This window comes from Cygnus olor, chromosome 23 (genome assembly GCF_009769625.2).
Source record: "Cygnus olor isolate bCygOlo1 chromosome 23, bCygOlo1.pri.v2, whole genome shotgun sequence".
Lineage (NCBI taxonomy): Eukaryota > Metazoa > Chordata > Aves > Anseriformes > Anatidae > Cygnus > Cygnus olor.
In genome coordinates, this window is record NC_049191.1 from 1,827,109 (window position 1) to 1,849,453 (window position 22,345).

The 22,345-nt window shown below is 43.1% G+C and overlaps 1 protein-coding gene across 8 annotated transcripts in view; it reads right to left on the reverse strand.

The window, feature by feature from the left end:
* CSMD2 (CUB and Sushi multiple domains 2) overlaps window positions 1-22,345 on the reverse strand; it is a 332,069-nt gene that overhangs the window by 229,413 nt on the left and 80,311 nt on the right. For all 8 annotated transcript variants that reach the window (XM_040534773.1, XM_040534777.1, XM_040534774.1 and 5 more), the window contains one exon: window positions 21,532-21,644. In XM_040534773.1, coding sequence (XP_040390707.1) covers window positions 21,532-21,644 — 113 coding nt within the window. The remainder of the gene's footprint in view (window positions 1-21,531; window positions 21,645-22,345) is intronic.

Below are 22,345 nucleotides of genomic sequence, written 5' to 3' on the forward strand. Positions count from 1 at the left end.
CGCGGGATCTCAGAATTGGCCTCAATCTTGTTCCATTAGAAGGAGCAAAGCTACCTGTTGTTTAAAGTTGACATCACTGATATTTGAAAGCTGAATGTTTTGGCCTTGGCGATACAAATCTACATGGAGAAAGATCACACTGAAAGAGCTCGAGGGTAACCATAAAAACACTATGTTAGCTACCAAAAAGCATATGCCAAGGAGGAAAAGATGAACACTTAACTGTGCATTCAGCAAAACAGCTCAAATGCAGGTCCTTCTACTTCCATTCTGCCTGTGTACATTTTAATTGTGCTGTTTAAACACAACACAAGCCTGTGCTCTCTGAGAGTAAAGATGCTCAATAACGAACCCTTCCTGAACTTCGGACGGGGAGCGTGGAAGTGGGCACTCACCCTCCCCACTCTACATTTTCTGCTGCAGATGCTACAGCTGCCAGGAGGAAGGTGAAAGAACAAAATCTGTTTATTACAGACATTTCCCCCAACCTCTCAGCCACAGGGGAGAATAATTCCCAGCTTCTCTGACTAACGGTTTAGACCTTGAATGTTTTCTATTAACAAAACACTAAAGCTTCGTCTGAACAGTCTCCAGCTCTTGAACCCTTCAAACGGCCAAAACAGATCCAGGCAAAGCACTTACAAATTCTCATACTGGAAAAGGAGAATTTACACAGCTCCTATCTGATATGTAATTCAATCTAAAAAAGAAAAACCCTTTTCTCTGGAGGTCTGCATCAGGCACTCAGAGGAAAAGCACTGGGAAGCCAAAGCAACACTAGAGTGGAAAAAACAGGGCCCATTGTAAAAGATAAACTAAAGAGGCTGATGCATCAGCCTCGTGCTCAGCAATAGCTCACTGGAACTTGTAAGGGATTCATGCAGTGGACTTCTCTGTGACTGCTGCCACTGTCTTCGCTACAGTAGCTGTGCTGAAACAGATATTTTTAGACTAAACCCCTTTATGAGCTGTTCATCTTATCATTGCTTCATTCCATTCATTACATTTTTAATCATGTCCAAACAACTGAACTATTAAATAAATTCCAAAGCAGCACAGCAGGCTGTGGCTCACACAAGCTAAGATCTGAGCAGTCGGAGAAAAAGGCTACTTTGGTTGAAGATTAAACCTTCCAATTCTCAAAAAACACAAAGCATCCGCTGGACTCAACTGCCACACATTCAGGATTACGGCCATTTCTCAGGCCTGTCTCCTGCTGGCATCTTAAAAGACATTTGGGACGTGATATACTTTCATAAAAGTTACAGGCATCCCACAAAGGAGGGAGAAAGTTATCTAAGTGTCTCTTCGTTAATGAACTCCACACGGCAAACGCCTTTGTTGGCCTCCATCAGAGCAACTTTTAAGTGTGGACTTGTACAGCACAACACTTGAACCAGATGCCAAGTTCAGACAGCTTCAGGACGCTGTGAATTGCCTTGAAGTGAGAAACCCCAAAGTGCTGTGACCACAAGACGCCGCGCAGCACTCCTCCCATTGCTTACACTGGAGTGATCCAAAGACTTGAGCGATGTTTAAAGACATCCACCCACCTGCTTCTGTAAACGCAGGAAGATTTGACTGAAAACAGGGAAGCCTTTGTGCAACAAGACAGAAGGGAACCATTAGAAGGCTGGAAAAAACTGTTATTGTCCTACAGCCCATTTATTTCTGGCGCTATCAGGCAGTTCCCACAGAGGCTGTGGAGCATCCTCCTCCCTACAAACCCTGGTACTGGGGTACCGTGGACCCCAAAGGGCGCACAGAGCTGGGAGTGGGATGCGGAGCCCCAGCAGGGCTCATCCCCATGAAGCTCCATCCCGCCAGGCTGCTCCCCAGTACGGCTGCAGCCATGACAAGAATTACCAGTGCTAGAAAGCTACCCGAGACCTGAGTTAAACTGAATATATTCTACAGCAGAGACAACAAAGCTTAACAACATGTGGCATTTATATAATATTTTACATGTTCAAAGCATTGTTTAGGTATTACCTGCAGCTCAGGGTCAGCTAGGCTGGAACTCTATTTAGAACTAGTTCTCCTGGGATTCCTGATAATGGATGCTTCACTTGTACCAGAAAAAAAAAAAAAAAAAGAGATCTGTTTAGGAGGCAGCACAGCCTGTATGCTTTCATTGCAACCTACAGTCTCAGAAGAATAACCGATTTTTTCCAACTCTCAAGTTTTCCTTTTAATTTGACTTCTACACAGAAGATCGTGACAATGCACATTGAGAGGTACAAACTCAGTTTAACTCACATTCCAGATCCCAGGTCAAGGAGAGCATCAACAGCCAGAAAAATCATCTTCTGATACATAAACTGAGCTACTGATTTGAGGCAGGATGAATAATACAACTTTCAGCTACCTTTCCCAGCTACAAGTGCACTTTAAACTCCTCATAAGCATAGACTGACGGTGTCAGTCTCTCATTTCAGAGAGCAGCTTCAAAGGGTGCGTGGCAGCAGGATCACGACCCTCTCAGAGCCGCGTGCCAGTGGCACAGGCGCCGCTTACTCAAATGCGAACTTCCTTTATCCAACTCGGGGAACCACAACTCAAGCAGCAGAGCACTCGTTCCTGACCTCTCCATTTCCATCAGGTCTCTTCTATGCCTTGAATTCGTGAGCAGGCTGCCAGCTCAGGGGGACACCGACGTCATGAGAATGAGAAGAGATGAAAATGCTGGAAAACAGCTTAGGCAGAACGCATCCAAAAAAGCATTTATGGACAACTGTGATACATTCACAACAGAACACAACTGCTAATGGCATTCCAATATGAAATATCCTTGCATAAACTCATTCCTCCTCCTACTGTTTCTGCAAGGCTGGTCTTAATTTTATAGGATGAGCGCTTACGTGGCAGGAACAGGGTAACAGTGAGATCAATGACTGCAAGAATTTTTCATTAGCATAAAGGTTCCTCTGCATTAGTTTACAGAATTGGGAAACGCTACAATGTCTGAAAGGTTAATTCTGAGAGACTCTGAGACCCAAATCTGCGTCTATGACACTGAAAAATGCATGTAATTTGTGACAGTGCAAAGAACGAACTGCTCTCTCTTCTGGAGAGCTACAGGAAAAATTTGGAATTACCATTATGCCACTTCTGTTAGGAAGTTCATGTTTCAAATACGTTGTTTTCTTACGAGTGAGTGAGGTTTATGAGATTTTTAATATTAAATTCACTTGATACCAAACTACAGGATATATAGTATTAAAATGCAGGGTGGTTCCCAATCGGTCTCCAAAGTGCAACCAAGATGTACTCTGCAGGAGGCAAAATTCCATGGAATTTAGTAACAGCACTGAAAAGAAAGCTCCAGCAACAAGCGGAACACAAAGTTAGTGGTCTAAGAGGGACAGAGAGTTAGAATCCTTACCACCCAGTCCAGCTGCCTGACCTCTTAGGGCTAACCAAAAGATGAAGCATGTTGATGAGGACATCATCCAAATGCCTCTTGAACACTCACAGAAGTCCGTTCCAGCACCTGACCACCCTCACATAACAAGTTTTGTCCTAACATCTGGTCCAGCCCTTTCCAGCACAGCCATGCCATTCTCACACATCCAGCCATCGGTCACTAGGGAGCAGCACCTACCTCTGCGCTTCCTCCCCTTCCCAAAATTAGGTGGTCCAGGTTTCCTCACCCTCTCCTCACAGGACGTGCCCTCCAGCCCTTTTACCAGCTTTGCTGCTCTCCTCTGGATGCTTTCATTTTCATACTGGGGAGCCCGGAACTGCACGCCAATAGTCAAGGTGAGGCTGCACCACCTCTAAATACAGCAGGGTCAGGGGAAGTTAATACTCCCGCAAATAGTTTTCCTTCATAAGGCTAAACAAAACCAGCTATGACATTAATGTCTTTCATTAAAAAAAAAAAAAAAAAAGTAGGGGATACCATCTTCACATACACAACTCAAACAGGGAACAGAAGAAAGTTACACATTTTGGAGGGGAAGAAGTATATTAGTTCTAGTTCAGGTGTAGCACTGCACATGAGTATTTGAAAGAGTAATCTAAAAAGCCATTGGACATAAGGAAAAATGCACAGAAAGTAGCCACTTCTTGCAGCAGTAAGCTCTAATGGATTAGTTAGAACGACATTGTAATGCTTTTTATAAAACCCTTTATCTTTTATAACCTCTTTATGAGCTTTTTTGTGCTAAGCTGGAAATATCCAGACATCCCTACTGTTTATGGAAGCAATGGCAGACCTGCCAAGTTCCCCGTCCTCCATTCTCAATTGCTGATTATCAAGAATGGAGGCCACAATATTGAAGAAGCAATGTGTGTTAATGTGTATTTATATCTCTTTGGCAGAAAGATCCATTCTGAATGAACTCTCATGTTTCCCAGTTAGAGATGGATGCAAAGAGGAGCTGAGGACCTTCAAGTTTTAAATACAAAGGAGACGAAAACTCAATTTAGTAATAAAGACAACTTTTCCCTGTTTTGGGACATCTAAATGGACTGAAGTGCCAGAAGATGATTTAGGGTGCTGGCAGGAGATTTCTTGGAAAGAAAATTTTGGCAGCACCTTCCAGACTGGAGTCTGTTCCAGTGAGGCTGCATGTACGTATGTGGCTGTCCAGGCACGTATGTTAAGGTGTGCACAGCACCCTGCTGGGCTGCGCACAGGACGACAAGGCTGCGACACACCAATGGCAGGTGACTGAGCATCTGGAGTCAGTAGCCCCCAAAACAATAACACCTGCACATGAAAACCTGACCCATCAGAGAAGACAGGCACCTGTATTTACGCTACAACTATATAACGCTACTCATAGCTGAAATCGTAAATTCCTTTATTAAGCTCAGCACAAGTTGTGCTTTGTGCAGCTTTCGTACGCTGTGCTTAGCACCAAGTTTTGCACAATCTTTGGCCTTGAAACTAGCTGGAAAATTAGGAAGAAATGGCTAGAACCTCTGGAGAAGAACAGCTCTCACTGAGCTCCTGTGCTTTTGCAACCTCCTTGGCATACATCCACCAGCCGACTCCCCACTTACCCAGGCCAAGACCAGCCAGAAGACGAAGCCTCCACCTGCAGCAGCCTGACAGCTCTGTCGCTGCAAGACAGCCAGAAATGCTGAAAGTCAAATAAGAAAACTGTACCGAAAGTTAATCCTTTGAGTGCAAGGCACTCTGAAAGACCTGGTCTGTCAATCAGCTGGGGCCAGGGTGGAAGAAGGCCCCGGTGAGAGAATAGAAATGGAGAAAAGCCACTGTTCAGTTACATCCTTACAGATGAGATCTCTCGCTGTGAAATTTCCAAGATAAAGCATAGCACAGCGCTTCCCTGGGGGCAGAAGGCAGTCACCGTGACTTTATCAAGTAACTAGTTATAATTTTCATGCAAATAACAAGAATAATCAAATGACTATCACAGCTGTGTCAGCCTGAAGAAAATAACATCAACGGGCTGATCAAAGCAAGCAGCTGACCTCACAGACAGCACGTTCAAGATGGTATCTGTCCTTTTGCAACTCGTTCGCTTTGGTGTGAGCTAAAAATAATAAAATAGTTACCTCTGAGGCTGCTTGTAACTGACTGAGCACAGCCGCCTTCCACAAGCACCCACCACAGTTACCGGTCAGCATCCAAGGGGTCACAGGCACGCGCACCCAGGTTTTGTTTATTTTCACTCGGTCTTTGCTGGCACAGAAGTACAAGCAGAATGCACTTGCGATTCCTCAAGGCAAAGCACCAGACAAGTCTGTGTGCTGAGGAATGGATGAAGCAGCTGAACAAATGAGGACAAGATCAAACAATCAGCAAGGCTTGTTTGGTTTTTGTGTGTTTGCTCCCACATACACACACTTTTTTTTTTAAAAAAAAAAAAAAAAAAAGCAGAGGTGTTCTCATCTCTTTTGTTAAGCCCCAGGATAGCATCACACAACTGAGGTTGCTGCCCTGGTTTATCACTGTTTTAGCTGTAAAAACTCCATCTTTCCAAACTGGCCATGGCTGGGGTGATTTTGTTGGATGTTGTGATTTTAACACAAAGCTCATAGGACATGAATCATCTTTTGCACTACTTAATATATATTCAATTTAGTTGAAATACTGGGTCAAAAATTATTGGTCCACATACAGGGAATAATTGCATGTTGCTTACTTCTTTGAGAAGCCAATCTAAAACCAACGTAATGAATTTGACGACAGGGAAATTCAGACACAGCTAATAAAAATTTACCCTTAAGGAAATAAGTGCCATAAGTAACACACACTTTGCTTTCCATCTATTGCATAAATTAAAGGTCACACACTTAACTCATACAAACTAAATGATTTTTTCTGATAATTAACTTTATACAGCATATGTTACAGCACTGGGGTGGGCCTGCAATGATAAAAATCAGGAACTTGAAATGAAATCACACATTTTTTCCAGCTACGGTTACATCATTGTGTCCATTGCCCAGAAGGAAAACATTTTCTAAAAGGGTCCTCTTCACTGGGAGCTAACTGGATTGCCAGTGATTTGCACATTAAAAGGTTCAGGATGAACAGAGATGTGCTTGTGAGTTCGTACTGGACAGTCCTCAGGGAAAGCCGTGTCTGCTGCCTCACTGGCTGTGTAAGGCCGTTTACTGCTAATGTGATTTAAACTCTCTACACTACATCTGGGCAAAAGATGCACAATACTTTTTTTTTATCAGAACTTGATGTAATCCTGTTGAAGAGAGATTCTATTTCATTCAAACAGGCACTGTTCATATCAGACCAACATATCTAACGATTAAACACTTAAGTTTTTGCACGAAAAGCAAAGGATTATTAGAAAATAATTAGGCATTAAATACTGCCAGTGCAGAAGAGAATGTGTGAAAAATCAGTATTCAGGAATGAATCAGAACTTGTTGCAATTTTCCATAAACGTGTTTCTGGGTGGGTGGCTGAAATCAAACTTTAATATTTTCGGTGACCTTTTCACTTCTTCATCAAAAGTATTATTCATTGACCAGAGTTACCTAGCCAAAGGAAACAGGTTGAATAAATTTTCCTAAATCTTTTACATCTCTATAGTATGTTTGACTTAGCTTTTTATTATTGTTATTGCTGGATTACTTGTTCTGTATTTTATACCAAGTTTCCTATCTTCTAGAGGAAGAATGGCTTGGTACAGCATTGCTGCAAAGCTACACGGGTCAGATCATCAGAACCTCTGCAAGGTGAGAGAAAGCCAGGTTGCATTTATTTTGCCCTACATTTCAAGGATTACTGATCGACAGGCCCAATGCTTACGAATAATAATAATGTCACTGAGCCTTCCTGTGCTTGACTAATCATTGTTTTCCCTGTCTAATAACAGGATGCAGTTGATATGGAAGACTTAATGGCATAAAACCAGAGTGACCTTCCCCACCTGAGAAGACGTTGCGGAAAGTGACAGCTGATAAACACAGAGCAACTGGGAGAATGCTCCAGCCATTTCATCTCCAGACACATCTGCCGTAATAATCAGGGTAACAACGAACTCGGACTTGACGACAATCCCCCGCTCCCAATTCTCCCCCTTTCTTCCGCAGCATTTCATCTCGCCATTCCTAATACTTGGGGAAAGAAGCAATTTGCACTTCCTGTCCTGGTGATGCACTCCGAGACTCCCTTAACACAGCCCCAAGCACCTCGACCACTGAATCATCTCAGATCTGGATGGTAAAGCAGATATCCATGTACAAGTACATTTTCATCTAGATGTTGACAGTGTTAGAGGCACTGTTTCCTGCCACCTCCCTAAAATTGCTGTTAATACTCTCCTCACACCGCAGCAGCTCATGCCCTGAATGAAGCACCGCTGCTTCTGCTCAGCCCTCAATAGCTGTACGTGGCATTTTCCAAACATGAGCTGCAAGCACGTTTAAGGAAATGCCTTTTCCCCTACCTGCTATTTCAGATACAGTAATCAATAACAAAAATTGTAAAGGCAACTGATACTTAGGACATGAAGAAACTACTAAATCTGAAGAAAATCCTGTAGTACATACATACATTACCCCTCTTTTTATTTATATGAAGCTGAACTGTTCTCAAAGTAGCTTATATCTGCATGAAGAGTTTATACAGGGAGACATAAAACACCTTGATTTGAGTCAAGGAACAGAAAGGGCATAAAACAAGCAAAGAGCTCCCTCCATGAACTTCTACAGCTGCTGGTGAGCCCTACAGTGGCTGAGAACAGTATTTCAAGGCAAAACCCAAAATATCTGCCCAAAATCCTTCAATGCAGGTAGTTTTGCTAGGGATAGACTTGTGGATCTGCATTTGACTTCGATTTAGGGACTCACTAAAAAAATTCAATCTAAGTAAATCAGCGTAAAGCAGAGCAGTACAGTGAAGGACATTTTTTGCCACAGAGAATAGTTTGGGCTGGATGGGACCTTAAAGCCCACCTAATTCCAACCCCTGCCATGGGCAGGGACCCCTCTCCACCAGCCCAGGTTGCTCCAAGCCCCATCCAGCCTGGCCCTGGGCACCTCCAAGGATAGGGCATCCACAGCTTCTCCGGGCAGCCAGTTCCAGTGCCTCGCCACCCTCTGATTAAAGAATTTCCTCCTAATAACTAATCTAAACCTCCCCTCTTTTAGTTTAAAGCCATTACATTTGTTTTGGGGGAAGAAAAGAAAGAGGTGCTCTTTTTTAAATCTCAAATGGCTAACAGCTAATCATTACTGCCTTCTGAATCAAAATATTTCTCATGGTGAGAACGTATGGTAATCAGACAGATCACCACATGGCACGCGCGTTCGCTTCTGGAAGTGGAGATAAGTTAATTCCATACGCATTTAATTTGAATTAAGATGGATTCAGGCTGAGCTGAGCAAAACCTAAACCAAAAGGTGTACTGCACACAGTCATAGCCTTTTGGTATTTAAGCTTTCCTGAAGATACGTTGTATAGCTGAATACATACATACAGGTCTTTTATTTATTTAATATATCATCTGCTTTAGCTCTCAATTTCTCTGCTCTGAAGGAGTAAAGCAGACAACTAAAGGATAGGAGACTCCTGCCCTGTTCTTCAGTGGAACTGATGGAGCAAACAAAACCCACCCACCACCAGGAGTCACAACAACTCCCGGCTTGAGCTACAGATAGAGCAGGGCTCTTCCAGTAAGATGGGCCCCAGCAAGCTGCTTGGAAGTTATTTACTTATTTATAGTCAGGTTCTACTTGGACAGATGACATTTTAATCTCAAAACTGGAAAGAAATACTACCAGGTAAAGAAAAGGGGAAGGAATTACCATCCACCGACTAGGTGGATTTGGACGGATTGAGAGGAGATGTCTCACAGGAGCTTAGATCCAATCAGCACGTCAGAGGATTTTGTGGGATAGGTTTTCTGTTACGCAGCCAAGCAGGCTTCCATTCAGTCTCTCTGCAAACTGCTTTCTACTTCCCAACCATTACTGCTACGAGCGATAAGTTCAGTTCAGGGCAAGCCACTAAAAGCAATGCTGGCCAGCCCAATCACCTTCTCTTTTTCTGCAGTAATTGCCTTACCTGCATAATCGAAAGTCAACTAGTCTCCTACTAATGGAGAAAGTGGAGCTTAGAGCTAATTTTTCGTATCTAAATCACTGCATATAGACAGTTTTAGGCTGGTTTTTCAGCAGTCCGCCCCATAGCTTCCTCTAAAGTCAGAATTTCAATGGTGGTCAATTTGGGAGAAAACGACCAAAAAACTACTCACACTGGCAATAATTAAAATTGGCCAATACATCTTCTAACGACAAAAGGAAAATCCACAGCTTCGGAGAATATCTAATTTTCATAGCCTTGATCCATTGACGAGGGAACTGGGAAACCAGCAGAGGTAAGTAAACCAAACAGAGCAGCAGCTGCATTAGCAGCAAGGAGGATTTGTTCAGAGACCTGAGACACCACCCTCAGCATCTCACCTTCCTTTTTATAGCCACCATGGCTGTACCTGCTTGAGCACATTGTGTGTGTAAGGATGAGATGATAATGAAGGACGGACAAGCCTTTTAACCAAATTGCCTTGGCAGCAAGTCTGTAATTTTCACACAGCTCATTAGTGGTGACTTTTTATGGAAATGTATGCTGAAACAAAACCAAACGCATCTAACAACTACATGTTCTGCAAATAGATTCCTTGATTGAAAAGAAATGGCTCTATTATATGCAAAAGAAAAAAGGAGCAAAAAGGGAGGAAAATGAAGGTCTGTCAGGAAAGAAACAAGATCAGAGTCCTTCACAAGGTACCTTCATGCTGCTGTGCTGAGACTTCAAGGTACCGACTCTCAACACCCGCCACCTGCACAGGCAGGTACAGCAACACAGAACTCGCAAGTGCATCTCAAGCACAAATAGCCCTCGAGTCTGAAATGCCAGGAAAGCAAAAGCAATACTAAATCTTCCAAATTATTTAGTGTTTTCTGCTCATCCAAACATCCATCTCTAAAATGGACTGATCCACAGAGCAGCTGCAGTGCGATGGGAGAAGCAGCGGGACCTCCTTGACAGCAAAGTGTCCCCGTATTGTAGCTGGGCAAGTGTCACTTGATGTTTGTTTAGATGCTTAATACTGGATCCTATTTGCAAAGCATTATTTCTGCTCTCCTGCGTCTGCACTGATTGATCTCGTTTGCATATGCAAATCTAATGCCAATATGAGACACTTAATATTCCCTCAACTTCATTTAGTGCTGCAGCAGCATGGGTCAATATCTCACTCCATCCTCCAGTACGTGGGGAGGGGAGGGCTCTCGCTGAGTCAGCAAATGCTAATAAGCTTTGCCGCTTTCAAGTCTTAAAATCAATTAGTAGTAAATTAAGGCAGACTTTCTGGGAGCTCATTTAAGTAATAAAAATCTTTTGTATAGCTAAAAAGAAAAGAACAGGAAGGTTGGTTTTTCCTTCCCCAGTTCCCTTGGGAGGTGTTTTAATCAGAAGTCATAATGGAAAGCAATGCATCTGCCGCAATGTTTATTGAGACGGGGATCTGCTCTACCATTTTTGCTGGCTGCAGAGGTAAAGCAGTAATGATATTCAGAAAACACCCAGTCCTTATTGCAAATTTTTATTACTGAGCTTGGACATAGTTAAACTCAATGAACGGGGTCATATCCTGCCCTTGAACAACATTAACGTACCCAGAAAGAGGAACTGAGAGGGGCACATCCACATCCAACCCTCTGCCCTGTATTCCAGACACCCAGCCCACACCGCAGCGGCACTCTGCTTGTGTTGATGCTTACAGAGCAGTCACTGGGCTGTCACAGCACCAAACATCCCACCGCGTCCCACAGGCTCTCTATTATTAACACCCCAAGTCTCCTGGAGCAAGCGCTGCATGGCAAGGTGCATCAGCAGCTTCAGCAGCCCCCAAAAGCCCCAGCCTGCAGCCTCCCGCTGCCTCAGACCTCATCTGCCCCAGCAGAGAGCCTGAGCCCCCCCCACCCAAGCCCCTGGCTCACCTCCCTGTGCTGACAGGTGCTCAGCACCACCAAGTCCAGAATTAAGGGACTGCACCAAGCAGACCCACTGAAATCAGAGCTAACCAGCTGAGGACCTGGCGCAGCACTGCTCCAGCACAGGCTCGCCCCAGCCTGCCAGCAGAGGAGGCGCAGGCAGGAGGCCCGACGGCACTGAGGCCGAAGGCACATCCTCTCCCTCCCATGCAGCTCCCGCAAGGCTCCAGGGCCCAGAGCTTGCTGCTCTGTTGAGCTGCCACTACAGACAGCACGGGCCACACAGGTACCTGACCTTGCAGCAACCACAAGAGACTCTCGTTATTCAGAGCTGAGCCGCACCTCAGCTGGCAGCAGAGCTGATTTCAGCTCTCCGCACCAGGAGGTATTCGCACCTGAACACTGCCCACGCCTAAAGAGAAGCGCCCCTTGTGACACTTCCCAGGGAAACGGTGGCTATCACAGCTGTTTACATTTATTTCTTCATTTTCCGATTGAGATTTTTTTGTTTGAGCACCTGACTACCTGATGTAGCACCGCACCCGAACACTGCAAGGGGCAAACTCCTGGCTTGTTGGTTTCATTGTACTTCAAATTTATTGGACATCATCCGCAAGCATCAGACTGAGCAGCACCTCCACAGGTTCCTGCCATGGCTGTGAAAAGTGACAGTCACCACTGTCATGCCAGGTCTCCGTTCACCTCCCTTTCAAGGCTGAAATGCCACTGATGACTCGAGTAAGTTTCTGACATGAGAACAGTTTCATCCACATAACAAAAAGGAGTAAATAGAAATTGGTAACTGGAAATAAATAGCAAAATTAGGGTTTACAAACCAGCTTGAGATTTCAGGTAGCTTTTTGCCCTTCGGAAGTTGTTTACAAAGTTCGTCTAAGGTACCAAATTCTGAAGTTTTTTGTGTGTTACCCAAAAAGAATAAATACCTGCCACGTCCTTCAGAGCTGGCGCAGGCCGGCTGCGAGGGGTGGCGAGAGGCAGGGGCAGGCACCGGGGGCACTCCAGGACAGGGCCCAGCCGACTGCCGCTGACCCGCTGGGCGTTTTGCTATTTCTCTCTCCAATTTTGCACTCCCCAATCCACCCACGTGACTGCGCAGAACAGCTGACTGTGCAAAAATCTATTGTTTCAAGATGCATATGGTCCATTAAGTGAAACAGGAGCTGCACGTTGTGAACAGCTGATGATAAACAGGGACATAGCTACGGAGTTGAGAAATTCTGGAAAAACTCCAAAAAGGAGCCATAAAAAAAAATCTGAAACCATATGATATGGAAACCCATTGCCAACCAAATTTTTTTTGCATAACACAGAAAACGCTTAATTGGAGACAAAAAAATCCAATGCTATGCTTTAAGTCTAATTATACAACTACTGCTCTTCCAGACGCTGGGCTGTGTAAAACAATGCTGTCACTCAATATTATTGACAACAACACATTGCCTTACTGCTTATTGGGTGTCTCGCTTTATCATGTAGTCCCGATATTAACACTTTGCAGGCAGGAAGCAAACCAGAACGCCCCGTGCTGCCTGAATAGCTGCACGGTTTGGCACAGCTCCGACAGCGCTCCCCGTATGCAAACCTAAGAGCAATGTTAGGAGCCCTACAAGGAGCACGGCGTCCTCCTGCTCCTCACCTTCCCACCGTGCTTCTTCCCAACCAAGCCGTGCCAGGCGCTCCGGCGCAGAGGAGCAGGCACGAAGCTGCTGCAGGACTCTGCTGCGCTTTAACCACTTAGCACCAAGCAGTGCCACTGCGTCACTGCCTCCTTCAGCAAGGCTCGAGCTTTTTCTGCTTCCTTCCAATTTATTGCTTCTTGACAAGCAGCAGTAACAAGGAAAGGAATAACACCTATTTTCTGTTCCTATCCTTTCTCTCTTGCATGATGTTCATTATGATCAATCACATTTTTTAAAGTGATTATTATCTATTATCTGTTGAGGTGGATTGGGACATTTCAGACAGGAATATCAACACCCGAATATGTTTTCTGGAATTTTTGCTTTGTTTTTAAGCAGTTCATTTACAGCCATTTGGAAACAGCAGCGTGACCCAAAACAACTTATCCATGAACCCACTAAGAATAAATATTGCTAAAAAGTGCATGGAGCCAGCACAGCCAATTTAGGATCTCAGCTGCTGATTTCTTGGCTGCCTTGAATGCTCTAAGCAAGTTACTGCAGCAAAATAAACTCTAATATAACAATTTTTGAATTAGAGTAAGATGAGAACTCCTGGGTCATCTGTTACTGTCCTCTGCTATTTCATTGCTTCTCCATATGGTGGGCTACACACAAAAATTAACACAAATTATTTTTAAAATGGATTAGCTGAACTGCATTCAAACCTTGGATAGGTACTTAATTCAGAATTAAAACACTAATTCCATTTAGTTTAATTCACTTTGGAAGAGAATTAGCTCTGGAGCTGCCTTTCCCCTCTGACGGCAGTCACCGCGTGCTGCAGCTGAAGCGCCCAGCCCTGCCCAAACCATGCAGCCTTCCTCTGCCAGCCCCGACCTGGGCTGTGCCTGGAGCAGGGGCCCTGTTGGGCTGCTGCTGCCCACTGGTCCTTCCAAAAGCAAAAATCACCACAAGCTACAGACATCTGGTCCCCAGAACCGGAAAAAGTACTGAATTTGTAACTGCATCTCTCATTCGTGGCACTTCCCTACAAATTTGCTGATGCGGTTTGCAGCAGTATTCAAGTAACAAATCCCATGGTCTCCTGGAATACACTTCGGAAGGGCCGGTCGGTCCTGGAGCCCCAGCCACACCTTCCCTACAGAAGCACTGCCAGTGCGCTCCTTCCACCTGCTCCTTACAGGGCTCCAAGACATGAACATTCAAGATTTAAACACTTTGGGAAGGTTTTTAGGTTCTGCAGTCCTACAATACAACAGTTGGGAAGTTTTCCAAAATTTAAATTAATTTTGAACAAATTAAAGAAATGATGTAATGAGTACTGCAATCCTCACTTTTTTAATCATCAAGGCGATATAACTAATTCCATCAGCATGTTTTCAGAAGAGCAGCAGCATTTGGTACCAGCATCACAGGAGATGCTGGTGTTCAAACGACTGCTCACGGACAGGAGGATGAAGTGTAGCCTGGTTTTCCTGTTTGCAAACTAGAGACAGCTGAAAGATGCCGGAAGGAACAACCCAGCTATGCATGTCTGCTGCAATCATCTGCCGTCAATTAGTTTAAAACAGTAACGAACATCTCAGAAACAGCGTTAAAACCTCTTAGAGACGAAGGGGCATTTTGAACCCGCTGTTTCAGTGTTGGCACCTTCAGTGAAACACCATTTTATGGCTTCCCACACTGTTCTTCTCCATAGCTTTATCTCTACAAACCATGAGGACTACAAACTTTTTTTTTTAATTAAAACTTTGATTCCAAAGCAAGCTCTTTAATAATGAAAAGTAATAGGGTGGATTCAGCATGGAAGCCTGGCTATGTACACATTTAGGAACCATTTCACCAGTTAAAGCCACCACTGAAGCAGTACATCAAGCACTACAGTCTAACACTGCTCCAATCTAAGAAAGCAGAGTGCTGTGCTAACCTGAAATATAGAAGACATTTCAAAACAACAAAATGCATCTGTCTGAATAGGAAAACAGCACAAATATGACACTATCAGTTTGCATTTAGCATCATCTTAGCACTCAAACTTCTTATACATCCTTTAACAGTCACAGGGTTGTACCTGAAGCTAAAGAAACCACCTACAAAGGAAGACAAGGCTTAACCTGTACTTTGCTGCAAGATTCATGTTCATTTGCCTTGGTCTGAAAAAAGAGAAAAGCATCAATCCAGTAAATTTACCACAAGCCCCGTATGTCTCAGACTATGATTTAGGTACTGAGAGAATTGGGACCCAGCTGGAGGTTTAAATGAACCCAATACAGTGTTCGCTCAGAAGGCAAATTAGCGTAAAAAGTACATTTAGTTATAGCTTTAAAGATTTTAGCCTATTCAGTACTAGCCTGGCAGTTCTGAAATTTATTTACCCAGATGGAGAACATGCTTTCAGCAGGCACCGGACAAGCATGAGTCACCCTGCCATCACCGCCCAGCCCACAAAGGCAGCGTGGCCACGCCATCTGTGGGCTGCTCCCCGCTGCTTTACCACCCCTTCCTTCGCTACCTCCAAGCCTTAAAGGCTCTCTAGTTCCCTGTAACTCTGACCCTTCCGTGCCATCTGCAAGCAAGCAGAACAGAAGTACCTAACCTGCTACTGAGGAACTTACTTGCAGCCGGTGAATCCTATCTGAACCATCTGAGCCCAAGTTCTACTTGAGGCACAAGCAAAGCGGAGCCAAATTTTTCAGAAACTCTTCCCAGAGTTTTGTGTTAAAGACTCGTTTTCTAAAGAAAGGATTTGCCTCCACCTCAGTCTTTGAAAAATGAGATCATTATTTCCCAGTTTATCAGAGGACTTCCAAAAACTGCACATTCCCCAAGACTCTAGGTAATGTAAGAAAAAAATTTGGATTTATATATTTATTAAGGACACTGCTGGTCTTAATCACAATCAGAAGCTATTTGGACAGCTATTTCTGCAAAAATCTTGAATATTCCTCTATTAATGGGGCAACTGTTACCGTAAAGTCAAATTACAGATGGGAAGATGGAGACATGAAGCAGTTTCACTTGTGCAGTGACAACACATCCACAGAGCAACACAGTCAGGAAACGTTCAGGTTGAGCAAAAGCAATGGGCAAAGATGGACAGGAACCAGTTTTTAATTGTATTATCTAAATATGTATGCATAATTCCACCAACAACCCTCTAAAGAATGAGATATTTGTGCTTGAGAAAGAGGAGGGTATTTATTATGAAGGAAAACAGTACCATTTACTTGGGGTTGTTTCTCTCTGTATTTAAACGCTTCTAATTTCTTAAAATAAGCAGTGTTCTTCTAGGCATAATTGTTTCTTTTCAATCAGGCACTTAGTGTTTGCAGCTATCAAATTTGTTGCAGCTGTAATCAAACACGATGTCTTGGGAAGGAAAATTTTCACCTACTGTTCAATCTTGGTGCATTACACAGCGCAGTTTTGTAGCCAAGGAGTCCGGAGATCTTCATGAACATTAGTTCATTCTATCTGGACCTGAATATCCTGAATTTCTAACTGAACTTTGCTTTTGGAAAAAAAAAAAAAAAAAGGTCTTAAAACAGCATCTATCCTCTTTTTTTTCCCCCTTGCCTGCTTGGTTTTGCTCACATCTACCAGGGCACCACATTCGGATGCCGGGCTCAGAGGTTGCTGCACTCTTCTCCTGCACCCAGCCCAGGACATCCAGCACTCACCCCACTGCGACCCGTGCTCCTGCCACATCTAACGCCTCCAACCTCTGCAGGTATTGTAATGCAGAGCATCAGTCAAAACAGAAAAGCTTACTGCAAGATATTCAGGCATTGAGTGCTTGCTTCGTGTTCAATAAACACCCCAAGAAGGACCTGTAGAGCCTTGAGGAGTACAAAGGTTCGTTAAGCTCATCTCAGTGTTTTACAGCATCGCTCCTGCACCATGTACGTTCAAGACTGGTTTGGGTATCTCTCCTTGAATCCCTTGCTATTTTTCAAACCCTCAGTACTAAAATGAGGCAGCCAAGGGGTAATGGCTTACAAATAATAATACAATTTTATTTTATACCTATATTAATAAGCTAAAAAAAACACCCTTTATTCATTATGAACTGTTATTAGTATTATTGAGGAAGTGATGCGGAATTTATATCAATTTCCTCATATTGTAAAAGACTTGCCCAATTTATTTTAAATGTCAACTTACTGTGTATTCATCAGGTGTGTGGCAGCAGTGATTGTAATTAATTTCACACTGTAATCTAGACATGTGCCTTAATATTAGCTTCGCACATCTTTCAGGGGTAGCAATAAATGGAAGCATTGGTCATTTTCGGTCACCAAGTCTCCAGGAATATTTTTCACAAGACAAGACAGGCAAGATTCACGTCCTAGTAAAATTCATACTCAGATTATTTATAGCTGCCTACTTTGAAATTCTCCTGCAGTTGAAATGAAATGCAAGACTCTCCACAACAGCTGGTTGGGAATTTTGAGAATAATTTAGTCACAAAAGGAAAAAAAAAAAATCACATAGACTAAGGGTGAACAAGGCTAATTGTGAAATCGTAGTGAATTCCAGGGGCAGTTTAGTAGGAAAAAAAACACAAATTTGTGACTGCTATAGGCATGAAAGCACTTAATTTAAATATTTTCTAAAACATATGTTTTGAAGTAGAGCTTAATAATAACTGCTTACGTTTTGTAAAAGAATCTCTGAAAATACTCTTCTAACCCAAGTATTTTCTTTAAATGGAAAAAAAAAATCTCTGCTTTCACTTCAGTGAGACAAATCTGACAATTTCTCATTCCCAGTCATCCTACAGTAGTTGCCCCCGCTCCTTTCCAGATGATCCACTACAGCTATTTCTGGCAACCTAGTCATGTCTCCTCTCCCTAAATGTGAGACTGCCGTAGCTTTTCCAACATTCACCACGCCACACAGAAGCTCCAGAATGCTGTCTGTGCATTCATGAATGCAAAGTCATAGCAGCGCGTATGACAAGGAGCCATTCTGGCCTTATTTTGCATGAGAACTGGGAACCCAGACCTCACGACTAACACGAGATCATGCAGAACATCTGCGTCAGAGCTGGAATGAGAAGTTAGGTCTCCAAAGCTGTGACCAAGTGCCTTTAACTCAGAGATTCTGCACACACACCCCAGAATTATACCTTCCGAAGCAGTTGTTTCCATTCATCATGAGATGGCTGTGCTGGGGAAAGATCACATCAGCCTTTCTGTTCACTGTCAGTACTGTCTTCCACAGCAGAATAAATGTATACAAGCCCCCTAATATTTACTGAGCTTTGAAACAATACTTGGCATCTACAGAAAAATCACACAAAAAAAAACAACTGCAGAACATGAAGAATCAGATGATGAAAATGGACAGAAACAAGCTGGCAACACATAGCAAGCTAAATAAAGGAAGACGAGGAAGTCAGAGGACAAGAGCATTAAGGAAGATCTAGCAGCAATGCACAAGCACCTATAAAAAAAGTCAGAAAACTGCACGCTCAAGAAGGAAGCATCCCAGCACAGCAGCCCTGGAGCTGGCTTTTCCCCAAATTCTAGTGCTCCTTTGGCATCAAACCTATGTGGGGCTTACAAAAAACGCCGCAGACTTCCAGAAACTCAATTTGCCTGTGTTCTTACAGCATCTCTAAATGTTTTCACTGCGGAAACGTTTTTAAAAGGATCTGCCACGAATGCATGAAAGTGTTCCTTTTCTAGTAAGTGAAATGTATACCTTAAGTGTATCCAGAAACAACCATACACGAATAAACGTACATAAATATGAGTAGGTATCTGTGTTTTTTTCAAGAAATTGCTTCTAAGTGGTTTTATCATGCATACCTCATACTAACTAGATAAGTTGGGAAGATCTTAGCTTAGGTAAAGCCAACCTCAATTTCTGTACTGCCCAGAGGACCAGGGTAGAGCAGACGTCAGTTTAAGTGCAATGGTTTCGTATCACTTTGGTGCCCTGATGTACGTATTTCCTTCCTGACTTCCTTTAAAAAGGTTTCGGAGATCTTTTGTTCCAATTTTAAAATTCCACTTCTTTTGGTGCATTTCCCAGTGATTGCTTAAGGGGAGGAGAATAATGAACCTGCTTTGATAGCAGATCATAAAGGAGCCATTTACCACAAGGACTCTGATGCATTGTTCTGTCTTTAAACATGAATTATCGAATCACAAGCTATTCACTGATTTGGAGATTACCAATGAACTGAAACAGCATTGCAGCAGCAGTATGTGCCTCTGATCAAAACCACACTTATCTCCTCCTTTACTCCGAGTTAACAAAATCCAAATAGCAAGTACCTTGTTTTGAGGAAGGTGCAGAGCTGCACTTTCAGCAAGCCTCCATCTCTGAAAGTAAAGCTTTAATTTACAACAGTGCTCTGTGTCACTCAGTGGTTATATATATATATATATATATATATATATATATATATATATTTTATTATTATTATTATTTTTTTTCCCTCTGGAAACGCACTTGGTTATCTGCTTTAAAGCCTCCTTACCATCAAACTTCAGATAATTTAAAACACGTGACTGAAGGGTAGCCCTGGAGCAAGCCTGTGTACGAGATTACCTTCTGAATCAAGGTGCTGCAGAAAGCCAGGGACTCAGCACGAAGGTACCAAAAGAAGAAAGGAGAACACAGCTCTACGAAAATTGAAATCATATACATTTATACCTCTGAAATGGCCAGGTAAATCTTAGAGCAATCTTATTGGTTCTCAACCACCAGTAACGTTCAAAGCATTAAGGGGAACAGGGATGTGACCCTCATTCTTCTGATGTTCCCAGCACATTTATTTTCATCAAATGTCTCTACCACAACCTCTAGAGTGACAGGGGGGCAAAAATACTTGTTACCGACTCCATAGCGAAGTGACCCATCCAACACTTTGTTTTTTTGCTAAAATTACACTCAGCCAATAAACATCACGAGACACGCAGAAGGGCCAGTATGTTGGGGAGGCAAGGAATTTATATTTGGCAAAAATGGAGTTTTCCATAGAACAGTTTTGCACAATTCTGACTTCATGTAAAAACTTTGGCACAGAAGCATGGCTGAAAATGCCTGGGCAACAAGGGATTGATCGGAGAAACCAGGCTAGTACAGCAGGGAGTCATACAAAGAAGTGTACAAAAAACTGTGTGCAACTAAATGCCAAAAAAATCAATTCTCAAAGTCAAGGAAGTACAAAAACAGCTCTGTGTCCTCTATCACACAGTTTGAGATCCATGTACTGTCATGTTTATCAGGCATAATGACTGACATTTCTAGCAGAGGTTCTGCAAATGGGATGGGATCCATTTGTCCTCGCTGTGCTGCTGTGCTCACCTAAGCTGACAGCTGCCACACACCACCAGCCAAGAGCATCCCCAGCAGACATTTGCCCTGTGAACAAACAGAGCTTGGTCTCCAATTGAGATGAACAACTTTAGCACCATTGCCTAGCCATAGCGAACACCTGCTAAAAACACCGATCACTTAAATAAAAACATCCTAGTGCCACTGCTGCCTCAAGGCAGAGCAGAGCTTTAAAATGCCCTCTAATTTCTGATTAAACAGAATTCTCCTGAACCTGAACAATTGTCAAGTGCAGAAAACTGAGAGACTACATCATCATCTAAATGAAGGCATCTACTTGGTTTAATGCATTGGGTAATTGGCCAGTAGGACTCATTACCAAAAGCTATCATTAAGACTAAGAACTTCTTAGGACTCCAAAGAAAAACTTTTACATGGATAGAGACAACATTCAAGGCTCAATAATTAACAGAAACGTAACTCAAATTTAAACATGGTTAATCTATCATTTGCCCAGCACTACCAGCTCATATCACAATCACCTTCTCTCTTCTAGTACAAACAGTTCTTTCGTGTATTTGAAAACTTCCAGTAGCAGAGGTCCAAAATTGTTTGGAGGTACCAAGCCTTCACCTCCACAACCACCAAACACTGCATATTATTTATTACAAGAGACACAGGCCGTGAATTTAAATACTATGAAAGGAAGGTGCAGGGAAAAAATGACAAGCAAGGAGAATGTTAAGAAAAACACAGCATCTCCGGGCTCCCTGTGCACCGCCCTGTACTCCCCATTAGCTCAGCTGTAAATTCCAGTGGCTACACAGGGTTCAGTGTTTGCTGTAACCTTGTGGATTCCATTGTCAAATTCCACACTACGCTCCTGTCTCAGTCACTCTAGCTGTTGGAGTAAGCTTTTACAGACATTTTGAGCACAGATGCTAAGGGGAAAAATACATTCACACCCTTGTAAGGGATCAGTGATTTGAATTCTGAAAAAAAGAGGATCAAACTGCATTTGAACCAGGCACTTCTGTCCTGGACTGAGTGTCTGCTTATCTCCATATATCACACCCTACCATAAAAGAGTGCAAATACGATTCAAGACAGTTACTGAACTGGGCAGACTTACCTTCATAGTTTGCCTGGAAGCCTTGAGCACTGACCGCATAATCACTCACAAGCCATAAGGACAGCACAACCCCTGTACTCACAATAGGAGCAGGCAGCTGGAAACCCGTTAACCTGAAAGAAATCAAGAGAAAGGTTACACTCACCATTGCTGCCTTTGATCTGCCAGCAAAACAACGAGTGTGGGGCAGCTGCCACTTTGGACAATGCACCACAGCCTAAAAGAGTTAGGGGCATCTTCAGAGCTGGAGAAACCAGACTGAGAATAGAATATCGAATAGTTCGCTTGGAAGGAACCTGCAAAAATCGAGTTCAACTATTAAAGAGCTGTTCAACAAATGCTGGGCAAACCCATCCTGGGCTTGTAATGCCTTCTGGCTTATCAGAGTATCTACTACATGCATTTCTTCATTGACCATATTTTTAGCCATTTTATCTGCTTCACACCTTGTTCATTTAATGTCTGTTTGGCAGTACCCAGCTGCAAACCCCTGCTCTGGTCTCAGAGCTGTCACTGAGCCCTTTGGAATAACAGGCCTTATCCATGAAGTGGGAGCAATGTTTAAGGCTGCCAAGTGAGCCCAAGACATCATTCAATAATGTCTAAAACACATTTTGAGAACCATGGAGTAAAGATTCTGCAGCATTGCACAAACTACATTAAAGCAAACAATCCAAAAAAGCAGAAGAGAGCAGACAATAAAACTGACGTTACTGATTTATTAAATCCCATCAGGGTGGCTGCTTTCATTGAGTATATGTTCTGTAGTTTTGCAATGTTTTGAATCATGTTTCTGGAAATCCTCCCTTCCCTG